Source organism: Carcharodon carcharias, chromosome 12 (genome assembly GCF_017639515.1).
Source record: "Carcharodon carcharias isolate sCarCar2 chromosome 12, sCarCar2.pri, whole genome shotgun sequence".
In the NCBI taxonomy this organism is placed as follows: Eukaryota; Metazoa; Chordata; class Chondrichthyes; order Lamniformes; family Lamnidae; genus Carcharodon; species Carcharodon carcharias.
The window spans coordinates 83,018,014-83,030,676 of NC_054478.1; the positions used below are offsets into that span (position 1 = coordinate 83,018,014).

General features: G+C 40.5%; 1 protein-coding gene across 5 annotated transcripts in view; it reads right to left on the bottom strand.

Annotated features, from left to right (window-relative positions):
• Window positions 1-537: 537 nt before the first annotated feature.
• The window catches only part of atf2 (activating transcription factor 2), a 196,332-nt gene continuing 184,206 nt past the window's right edge, over window positions 538-12,663 (bottom strand). For all 5 annotated transcript variants that reach the window (XM_041201497.1, XM_041201502.1, XM_041201501.1 and 2 more), the window contains one exon: window positions 538-2,534. In XM_041201497.1, the coding sequence (XP_041057431.1) occupies window positions 2,299-2,534 (236 nt within the window). In that variant the 3' untranslated portion in view covers window positions 538-2,298. The remainder of the gene's footprint in view (window positions 2,535-12,663) is intronic.

Sequence of the window (12,663 nt, forward strand, 5' to 3'; positions counted from 1 at the left end):
CCAAAACTCCTCATTACTCACACTGGCAATGCTGCTGACCCTTTTTGTCCCGCCCTTGGATGAGGTTTGCGAAAATGTCGGCTGGCCGCCTGCCTGTTTTGCCCGTGCGATGATCTGGAAATTGCATGGGCAAGGAAAAATCACATTCAATTGGACTCTTAAAGGCCTTAAGTGGCCTGTTAATTAATGGCGGGCACCATTTCGACATCTGCGCGCACCCACCAAGCGAAATATCGCGCAAGTGTGGGATGATGTTGGCACACTCGCCCAACGTCGTCGTGCACTATTTTACTCCCGATCGGGATGGGTGTGCGCCCGTCCATGGGACGAAAAATTCTGCCCCAAGAGCATTACAAATGTATAGAGGCACCTAAGAGTGGAACATACTGTTTGGAGACGTTTCAAATTTTATGGCACTTTCTGTATTTTCAAGTTGAAATGTTTTGAAATGTACTACTTTGGGAAAAAAAAGTACATCCAATATTTCCACCAAAAAATGCAGCTGGCATTTTGAAATAAAAATGTGTTATACTTTTAAGCACTTAAAAACAGTTTATTGACATGTTCTTCTTAGATAAATTATTTATTCTCTCAGAGAACTTACTCATGCAAATTGCACAAAGAGGAAGAGTACACCTCAAGCTACCTCTGTAGAAATGGAAGCTTGCAATCAGGAAGATAAAGACACAATTTTTGTCTACAGATACAGTCTGTAAAACGAGGATTATGAAATTGATTCTGTTGAATAGTGTAACTGATATCTATCACAAAGTATTAATCTACCACTATATGCTGAGAAGTTTCCTTCAAAGGTCCCAAACAATTCTATCAAACAGCCCATCTCAGTTCCTACTTTCTAATCTGGCAAATTACACAATTATAAACTAGAAGACCTGTAAAGCTGTACTGGAGAAATTACATTCCATGTCCTGTTAATTTTGCTACACGCAACTCCTTGTGGCAGCACAATGTGCACATATCAATAAACATATTTACACATATCAAGACATCTTTGAACTACTGGTAATCTGTTGTCCGAATACGTGGTTCTTCCACTTTTTATTTTCTTTATATCAGTGTTGTCAATGTCACTGCATAAGATTCTAGTAGTTTTTTCTGCTCTCTGGTTTCAAACTATATCTCTGAGTATGACCAAGAAGTCACTACAGTGTTGATGGCACATTTAGGAAAATCAATTATATCACAGAAGTTTTGATGAGAAGAAAGGTAATATACAATCAATCTCATCAGTAACAATCAAACTGCACATGGAATGTTAATCATCAATATTCGTTATTTGTATACACAATCATTTTAAATAGGATTCCACCAAAAGTCAGTGTGACATTTAAAGGCAACATTCACAGAACTGTTGGTCTGAACTATAGACCACCAATATATGCATCATTCATCATGACACCCAACATAGTTGCTGAGCTTTTCAGGCAAAAGATAAAAAAAATGACTTAATGTATTGACTACACCTTATTAAAAAAATGACATAAAAAACTAATTAAACAAAATTACTAACAATAATGAACATTCTTTCAATCTTTCATTTCCATCACAATGTGCAAATTAGAAAAGGCAAAGAGAATAAATTCATTGTTGGGTCTGAAAACAAAATCTCTTTCACGGCCAGCTCAGGGTCCAAGAATTTATAAAGTACTAATTACTCATTTAGATGGGTAATAGATTTTGTTGAACCAATTAATATGTTTTTGTTAGCATCTTATTTTAGAATTTAAAATATCTGTTTGAAGAGAAGCACTGGAAATTTCACTTGCTCCAATGTTACGCCTGCCTGTTAGATTGGAGGCTGGGTTTTTCTTGGACCTTTGGATAGCAGTTCATGACCAGGTGAACAGTAGTGCAGGTCAAGTTAGCCCATGTGGAGCTTTGGTATCAATAAAGTTTGATAGTTCTTTCACAGTCTCAGGAGAGTGACCTTTTAAAGTCATGCCACTGTTCACAAAAACTCTTTTGTCCCCTACCACACAGCCATAAAGACAGACAGAAAAAAACACTTAAATATTGTTTTAGTTATAGAAAATAGAAAATGCCAAATGCATTGTGGACCAGAGAACAATGAGTAAAAGATCTGCTTTCAAGGCTGAAGTTAAGTGTTCACTTTGCTTACACTGCTGTTGCCACATCTGAAATACAACTAATAAAAGCAACTAAACTTGGAGTATAGAATTTGTTTTCGGAGATTTGCCCTCCTAGTTCCCAAATTTCCATTTTACAGTCACTGTTGAGACAATATCTGTGGATTTACGTAATGCAAATATTATCTAATCAACTTCCTGAAGGTTGAGACTGAGACGAAGGAGCAATGGTAATATGAGATTGGACGGGTAGGTTCATCTCTGAACTCTGGTCTGCCATCTGGGTGAGGACTGAAGTAGCAACAGCTTCTGCCATTGCTGTTGAACTTATACCATTTGAGGTGCTGATGGAACTGTGTTGGATGACTTGGGTTTGGGGGCTGCTAGGTAGCGGACTGTCTATAGAACTCTCATCCTTTTCTGCATCTGATGAAAAACAAATCAGAAACTTAGTTATGTAGAAGTGTATGAAAGACTGTGTATATTAAGACTGACAGTAAGTGGTTAACAATCTTTCTGTACTTTGCAACATTAATTGCAAATGGGAATGTTATAAATTAGGAATTTTTATCTCTAATTTAAAAGTTTGTAACTTTACACTAATACTTGGTATAAATAAGTTTCATGTATTTACAGTAACTTAATACGGTGTGGATATGGCTTATTCATGCCATACAAGTAACATCATGACAACGTGTGCTTTATCCTTGAGAAATGATTTGTGTAAGTAACACATTTATTATTGTACTCAAAACATAAATATTAATATAGACATATTGAATGACATTGTTGGCTAAACAAGCATTCAAATAATCAACGTGAGAAGTATTTTAGCATTTTTTTCAGGATTAACACTTCTTAGTTTTGACCATTGCTGTCTTATTGTAGTATAATTCTTATGACGTAAGTGTCAACTCATGATAAATATTGCCCTTCCGACATAATATATTGTAAAAAGTGAAATTGTACCGAAAATCTGACAACAAGTGAAATGCCATCGTTTTCTGCAGTCCTGTGTTAAGCGTGGAAAAGTGTCCTTTATATCAGAGGGCAAAGTAGGCTTCCTATGTTTATGATACAACAACACAGCACATTATGCCATTACACCCGAAGAGATTTCAGAAAAGCTGCCTCAGGGTAGCATTATATTTTAAACAGTGAAGCTCACTTTCTAAATTAACAGTTTGTCACTTGAATATATTTGATTAAATTAGGAAACATTTAGTCAGTTCCCAGTTGGTTCACTCAGTGGACTAGATGCACATGCAGCATTCCACTAGGTTGTTAGCAGTAAGTTATAGATAAGCCAGAAACCAGGACTATCCACCTTTGCAGTAGAATGTGGGTGCGTGGTAGTGGAAAAATGAATTGATTTTTTTAAGTTAAAGAAAACATGCTTTGACAAGAAAATTATCTCTAAATGGAGCATCGGTACATGAATAAAATACTGAAAACCCTTTATTTATAACTTAGACTTCTTCATCTGAGGCTCACCTGCCAACTACTTGCAGCGATGGATGATTACTGTACCTGATTCTAATGATGCACACACAGGAGAATAAGCACTGTTTAGAGTCTAAATGCCACCAGCTGTTCTACAGTTGTAGAGAATTAATTGGATCCAGATTTAAAACTAAAAACCTATACCATATCTGACTCATAATTCAACTAATGACACGCTTCTCTTGGAAGCTAAATTAATATTTTCATGAAAACCAAAAGTGCTTAATGCAAGCCAAAAAGCAGATTAATAAAAATGTCTTTTGGATAACATTTTGCAATACATCAAATATTCAAATAAAAACCTGAAAGTTTTTAATTCACAATGGTTAAAGAATATATGTAAGGCACTGTTTTTTAATAATTTAGAACCTAGTATTATTCACACTGTAGGTGATTACAGCATAATGCATAGGAGTAAACATATAATGAACCCATAACTCAGATAGGCCCAGTCTCTTTATATGTTTTTATGCTTTTACATTGTCATCATTGTCATTGCTATTTGGCAAGTATCTGAAGAAGATGAAAGTAAAGCATATATTTTTTGTGTGTATATAAAAACACATATACACACATACATATATATATATATATATATGCATATATACATCTAACATTTCAGTCATTGGAGTTGAATTCTGAACATTATGCTGCCCATCAGGAAGACTGAGTTTAGATTTAAGGAAAAATATGTGCACAGTATGCATGCCAGTACAAGGCACTATCCGCATCAATAAGAAAACACATGCAGAGCTGTCAGGTTGTAGCTATGACTGACTAATCTCCATAGCAATCACTGTCAATAGCAAAGGTCTGCAGTTTTCTTGTATAATGTACCTTCAGGCTACAGTGTAAATCCACAAAGCACTCAACTGATTGCAGATCAAAGGACGCGGAGTTATGCTCCAGATCTAATAAAATTTATGCATAAAATCTAGATAGATTGACCAATTTCTTCATTTTATTTCTTTTTGAATTAACCCTCAGTGGAATAAAAGCACTTTTAGTTTCCCCGTTTTTAGTTTTGAATTTTTCATTTCATATATGTTTGCTTCAAATATGTATTAATTAAATCAAACAAAATCAGATTACATTTATAGACAACAGATACTCATTTCTGCATTTATCTTTCAAGTTGCAAAAGGGAAATTCAAATCCTGTTGTGGTAGAAATGATTTTCAAAGGTCAAGGGATATGGCTTGTCTCGAGATGATTAATTTGGTGACTGCCATTTATTTTTTTTAATATTCATTTAGAGGATATTGTTAGATAGGTCTGCATTTGTGCACATCCTTAATTGCCCTTGATAAGGTGGTAGTGAGCCTTCTTCTTGGACTGCTACAATACATATAATGGAAGTACTATCAAAGCATTGTACATAGGGAGTTCCAGGATTTTGATTCAGTGGCCATGGAGGAATAATGATCTTCAAGTTGGGATGGTTTGCGAGTTAGTGGAAAACTTGGAGGTGATGGTCTTCCCATACACATGCTGCCCTTGTCCTTCTAGAATGTGGAGGTCACAGATTTGGGAGGAGCTTTGATGAGTTGCATCCTGTAGATAGATTACTCAACAGCTAAAGTATGCTGGTGGTGAAGGAAGTCAAAGCTTAAGGTTGTGGATGTATGCTGACCAAGCAGACTCCTTTGTGCGGATGTTATCGAGTTTCTTCACTGCCGTTGCAGCTGCATCCATCCAGACAAGTGGAGAATATTCCATCAAACTTATGACTTGTAGGTGGTGGAGAGGCTTTGAGAAGTCAGGACGTGAACCATTCAACAACAATAACTTGTAATTATATAACATCTTCAACATGCTAAAATGTCCTGAGGCACTTCACAGGACTGTTATCAAACAATATTTGATAGTGAGCCACTTTAAGAAATATTAGGGTAATTGACCAAAAGCTTGGTCAAAGAGGTAGATTTTAAGCAGCATCTTAAAGGAGGAAAGAAATGTAGAGAGGAAGGAATTCCAGAGCTTAAGGCTTTGGCAACTGAAGGCACAGCCACCGATGGTAAAGTGATTAAAATTGGGAAGCTCACTTCAGGGCCAAATACAACACCAATGTTCTGAACAGTCTGGTTCAACCTCAGACAGTTGCCAGGGAGGGGATGGAGTCAGTGGGAGGGAACGCAGTTTATGGTAGGATTGAAGACAATGGGCTGAATTCTGTCACTTACCTGGAAGTCCCATTGCTGGGCCAAAAAGCAGGAGGCAACCCTGCTTCGGTAGGTGGTGGGACCCTGGGGCAGCATGTTGCCAAAATTAAGAGGCTGTACTGAACTACCCCAACCTTCCCTGTCTAGTTAACCATTGCTGGCCTACCCTCATGAGTTGCCAGCCCAATCAGACGGCTGACAGCTCAACTGCCACACTGCTAACAGTAGCCATTGCTAAGGCTGCAGCTCTAAGGAGAGGGCCCCTCAATGATGGGGTGCCTTTGATGAGAGTCGAGTTAGGTTGGGGGAAGCTGGGGCTTGGCGATCGGAAATGAGGGGCTGGTTGTGGAGCACCAACAATGCCACCAGTGCAAGGGCAGCCATTGCAACCAGGATGGTGGGGAGGGGGAAGGCCCCTCTGTTGGCCATGCAGTGTCCACCAAGCAGGGTCCCCAGCCCTTGAAGGGTTTACCTGAGACTCTCCACCTAGTGGGCCCACCAGTCATGGACAAAATGCCTTTAGAGGTGAGAAATGAACCTAAATTGGCCACTGAAGTGGCTGCATTGGCTGCCCAGGTGGCCAAGCCACCTCCTACTGTTAGTAATATGTCATGGCACCGAAGGATGTCGAGTTCCATTCCCAAAGTACTCTTCCATCCCTGTCATTTGGCCAGCCATCCTGCCTCCCAGCCCATTGACATTGGACTGGGAGGATTCAGCCCAATAGCTTCAGTTTCCCAATATTTAACTGCAGGAAATTTCAGATCTTCCTGGTGTCGAATAAGCAATCTGACAATTTAAAAACAGTGGTGGGGTTAAGATAGGTGGAGATCAGACAGCACTTGATATTGTCAGTGTACACATGGAAACTGATAAGTTTTTAATGATAAAAGCAAAAAAACTGCGGATGCTGGAAATCCAAAACAAAAACAGAATTACCTGGGAAAACTCAGCAGGTTTGGCAGCATCGGCGGAGAAGAAAAGAGTTGACGTTTCGAGTCCTCATGACCCTTCGACAGAACTTGAGTTCGAGTCCAAGAAAGAGTTGAAATATAAGCTGGTTTAAGGTATGTTGGGGGGGGCGGAGAGAGAGAGAGAGAGAGAAGTGGAGGGGGTTGGTGTGGTTGTAGGGACAAACAAGCAGTGATAGAAGCAGATCATCAAAAGATGTCACCAACAATAGAACAAAAGAATACATAGGTGTTAAAGTTGGTGATATTATCTAAACGAATGTGTTAATTAAGAATGGATGGTAGGGCACTCAAGGTATAGCTCTAGTGGGGGTGGGGAGAACATAAAAGATTTAAAAATATTTAAAAATAATGGAAATAGGTGGGAAAAGAAAAATCTATATAATTTATTGGAAAAAAAACAAAAGGAAGGAGGAAACAGAAAGGGGGTGGGGATGGGGGAGGGAGCTCAAGACCTGAAGTTGTTGAACTCAATATTCAGTCTGGAAGGCTGTAAAGTGCCTAGTCGGAAGATGAGGTGTTGTTCCTCCAGTTTGCGTTGGTCTTCACTGGAACAATGCAGCAAGCCAAGGACAGACACGTGGGCAAGAGAGCAGGGTGGAGTGTTAAAATGGCAAGTGACAGGGAGGTTTGGGTCATTTTGCGGACAGACCGCAAGAATGACCCAAACCTCCCTGTCGCTTGCCATTTTAACACTCCACCCTACTCTCTTGCCCACATGTCTGTCCTTGGCTTGCTGCATTGTTCCAGTGAAGCCCAACGCAAACTGGAGGAACAACACCTCATCTTCCGACTAGGCACTTTACAGCCTTCCGGACTGAATATTGAATTCAACAACTTCAGGTCTTGAGCTCCCTCCCCCATCCCCACCCCCTTTCTGTTTCCCCCTTCCTTTTGTTTTTTTTCCAATAAATTATATAGATTTTTCTTTTCCCACCTAATTCCATTATTTTTAAATATTTTAAAATCTTTTATGCTCTCCCCACCCCCACTAGAGCTATACCTTGAGTGCCCTACCATCCATTCTTAATTAACACATTCGTTTAGATAATATCACCAACTTTAACACCTATGTATTCTTTTGTTCTATTGTTGGTGACATCTTTTGATGATCTGCTTCTATCATTGCTTGTTTGTCCCTACAACCACACCAAACCCCTCCACTTCTCTCTCTCTCTCCGCCCCCCCACCCCCAACATACCTTAAACCAGCTTATATTTCAACTCTTTCTTGGACTCGAACTCAAGTTCTGTCGAAGGGTCATGAGGACTCGAAACGTCAACTCTTCTCCGCCGATGCTGCCAGACCTGCTGAGTTTTTCCAGGTAATTCTGTTTTTGTTTTAAGTTTTTAATGATGTCATTGAGAAATAGGAGGGAGTCAAAAAGATGTGCTTGGGGATACCAGAGGAAATTGTGCTGGACTGGGAAGAGATGACATTGCAGGTGATACTCTGGCTATGATTATATAGATAAGAATGGAACTGTGTGTGGCCCAACTTAGCTAAATGACATTGGAGAGGGATTGGGGAAAGATAATGAGGTCAATCGTATCAAAGGTCGGAGACAGGTTGAGAAGGACAAAGATGCATAGTTTACCTTTGACACAGTTGCATAGGGTATATTTGTGACTTTGATAAGAGCAGTTTCAGTACAGTGGCAGAGGCAGAAAGCTGATTGGTGGAATTCAAACATGGGTTCAGGTAAAGATGAACATGAGTTTAGGAGGTGGCATCATGTTCAAGGACTTTGGACAAAGGGAGGTTGGAGAGAGGGCAGTAGTTTGCAAGGATAGAGGGATCAGGGGTTGGTTTTTTGGAGAAGAGGTATGATGACAGCAGGTTTGAAGAAGAGGGGGACAGTACCAGAGGAGAGAAAAGCGTTAACAATATCACATAAAAGCAAGGAATTGAAGTTGGATGGACTGCACTTTAGGGGGAATCAAGTTGAGGGAGCAGGAGGTGATTCTCATGGACAAGATGTTCTTGGCAAGAGCATGAGGGGAAATGGATGAAAAACTAGAGAAAGGTGCAAGTTCAGGGTCCAGCCTCTGCCCTGTTCTAGTAGCTACGGCATTTATGTGGCTACTCCACACAAGTTTCTGGTTTCTGATCAATTGCAATCATAAGATGTTGATCTTGGGGGATGTCAGTGTTCAACTCTCTCTTGTTGGGCATGTTCATTGTTCAACATAAATGTTTTTTGCCACTTTTCAACCCTAGCCTAGGTGTCGTCCAAGTCTTGCTGCACCTGGGCGCGGATGGCTTCAGTATCTGAGGAATTGTGAATGTAGCTGAATGTTGTCCAATCATCAGCAAACATCCCCACTTCTGACCTTACGATGGAGGGACGGTCACTAATCTAGCAGCTATAGATGGTTGAGCCTAGGATATTGGCCTGAGGAACTCCTGCAGCAATGCTTATGGCTGAGATGTTTGTCCTCCAAAAACCACAACTATCTTCGTTTTTCCTAGCATGACTCCAATCTCTGCAGAGATCTCCCCAGATCTCCACTGACTTCAGTATTACTGGGGTTCTTTGGTGCCACACACCGTCAAATGCTGCCTTGATGTCAAGGACAGTCACTCTTATCTGACATCTGGAATATAAACCCTGTGTCAATGTTTAGATCAAAGTGGTAATAAGGTCCGGAGCAAAATGGTCCTGGCGGAACACAAACTGAACTTTGGTAAGCATGTTATTGGTGAGTCAGTGTCACTTGACAGCACTGTTGATGACTTCTTCCTTTACTTTGCTGATAATCAACAGTAGGCTGATAGGACTGTAATTGGCTAGGTTAGATTTGTCCTGCTTTTTGTAGACAAGACATAATTGAGCAATTTTTCATGTTATTGACTATGTGCCAGTGTTGTATCTGTACTTGAACAGTTTGGCTAGAGGCGTGGCTATTCCTGAACACAGGTCTTAACAGCAGGACATTTTTGGAACCCAAAGCCTTTGCTGTCCAATCGCTTCTTGAAATTACGTGGAGTAAATCAAACTAGCTAATGACTAGCATCTATGATGGTGGGGACCAATGTTCTCACTAATTTCTGTTTGCTATATGCTGCCAGTTTGTTGCAGTGTCCAGTTCCCTTAAGATTGACCTTGCATTGCATGCACTTCAAAGGGAACATTGCTTGTTCCCTGCGTGGCACATTTCTGATTGCTGCACAATGTGCACCTTAGAAGGAACATTGGTTGGGTCCTCAGGAGAAGGCAGAAAAGGATCATCCACATAAGATCATAAGAAACAGGAGCAGGAATAGGCCATTTGGCCCCTCAAGCCTGCTCCACCATTCAATAAGATCACGGCTGATCTGAATTGTGGCCTTTTCTCCACTTTCCTGCCTCTCCACAACCCTTGACAGCTTTGTTGATCAAAAATCAGTCTAACTCAGCCCTGAATATATTAAATGACTCAGCTCCACTGCTCACTGGGTAATAGAATTCCAAAGTCTAACAACCCTCTGTGAGAAAAAAATTCCTCTTCATCTCTGTCTTAAATTGGAGACCCCTTATTTTTAAACTGTGCCCCCTTGTTCTGGACTGTTTCCACAAAGGGAAACATTCTCCCAGCATCCACCCCGTCCAGTCCCTTCAGAATGTTTCAATAAGATCACCTCTCATTCTTCTAAGCTCCAGCAATTAAAGCCCAAGTTATATGATTCTCCAGGATACAATTTCTAGCATGTTTCCAGTGAAGACTGTCCCAACGACATCTGTCTGAAGATGGTTGCAAATGCTTTATTTTAGTCTTTTGCACTCATGTGCCAGGCCCTGCCAACAGTGAGGATGGAGTAACCTGCTCCCGTCGGTTGCTTAATTGTCCACCATCATTCATGACTGGATGTGGCAGGGCTGCAGAGCTTTGACCTGATCCAGTGCTTGCGGGTATGCTTAACTTGGTCCAGTATGCTGCCCCCGCTGTTTAGCATGCATAAAGTCCTGTGTTGTAGCTTCACCAGGTTGGCACCTTATTTTCAAGTATATCTGCCATGTTTTTCTCCACACCTCATTGAAGCAGGGTTAGTCACCTGGTATAATACCCCACTATCAAATTCCTGGCGGTTACCATTAACCAGAAACTGAACTGGACCAGCCATATAAATACTGTGGCTACAAGAGCAGGTCAAAAGCTGGGAATTCTGTGTCGAGTAACACCTCTTGATTCACCAAAGCCCGTCCAGCATCTACAAAGCTCAAGTCAGGAGTGTGATGGAATACTCTCCTCTTGCCTGGATGACTGCAGCTCCATCAACGCTCATGAATCTTGACACCATCCAGGATAAAGCAGCCTGCCTGATTAGCATCCCATCCACCATTTTAAACATTCACTCCTTCCACCACCAACGCACATAGGCAGCGGGGTGTACCATCTACAAGTTGCACTGCAGCAACTCACCAAGGCTCCTTAAAACTGCACCTTCCAAACCCACAACCTCTACCAACTCAAAGGACAAGGGCAGCAGATACAGGGGAACACACCACCTGCAAGTTCGCCTCCAAGCCACACACCATACTGACTTCAAATTATATTGTTGTTCCTTCATTGTCGCTGGGTCAAAATCCTGGAACGCCCGTCCTAACAGCATTGTGGGTGCACCTACATGACGTGGACTACAGCAGTTCAAGGCGGCGGCTCACCGCCACCTTTTCAAGTGAAATTAGGGATGGAAACAAATGTTGGCCTAACCTTGCCACATTCTGTGAAAGAATAAATATTAAAAACTGGTGATGGAGGAGTGAGCAATATGCCATGCCATGAGGTAACAGGCTATAGTGTAACACAATTTTGTTGCTGCTCATAGTCCGCATTGCCTTATGGATGTGTTGAGCTGCATCTGTTCTTAATCTCTCTCATTTAGTATGGTCGTAGTTTCCACATGACTCATTGAGGTGTTCTCAGTGTAAATTCGGGACTTGGTCTCCACAAGGACTGCATGGTGGTCACTCCTACCAATACTATCATGGACAGATATATTTGTGACAGACAGATTGGTGAGGGCAAGGTCAAGAAGGTTTTCCCGCGTATTGAATGTATCACCATCTGCTGCAAGTCCAGTCTGGCAGTTATGTCCTTTAGGACTCTGTCTCCTTGGTCAGTGGTAGCATTAGTGAGTCAAGCTTGGTAATGAATATTGAAGTCTTTCACCCAGAATATATACAGTGTATTTGCTACCATCAGTGCTTCCTCCAGGTAATGTTTAGCATGGAAGAGGAATGATTCATTAACTGAGTAAAGGAAGTAGCTTTTATTTTACTTTAATGAACCAGTTGAGTTTATGCTTCATGGTCACATTTACTGATACCAGCTTTTTACTCTAAGTCTATTTTGTTATTTTTTTAAATTTAATTCTAATTCATAAACTGTCATTGTAGGATGTGAACTTATGTTCTCTGGATTATTAGTCCAGGCCTCTGGATCACTGGTCCAATAGCATAACCACTGTGAAACCATACTAGTGAATGTGAAAATGTAAAAGCTTTCTCACTCCATTAAATCACTGTCACTTATAAACTGTAATAAAGTGGCTACGATGACAGTGGTAAGAGAGAAACACATATTGCCATAATAACCTACACATAAATTATAATTATGAAACAGTATTATACTAATATTTGACTGTTTTTTGATTGTGTAAATGATCCAGAAATGAGAACAAACAACTCATTGTACACTTAAAGTAATCTCTTTCATCCAAAGGTCAATATTTTGATGTCCTTATCAAAATCTGCAGTCAATATTCCTTTTAATATATTCACTGACTGGTACAAATCATAGTTTTGAACAGAAGATAATTTTCTTTACTGTAACATGAGATGCCTAACTTCATTCTATTGTGACACTCAACTGGAATTCAATAGTAATTTTGTTCATTGCAATCAATGTCATCTGCTGAAAACAGTAGCCTTTCCCA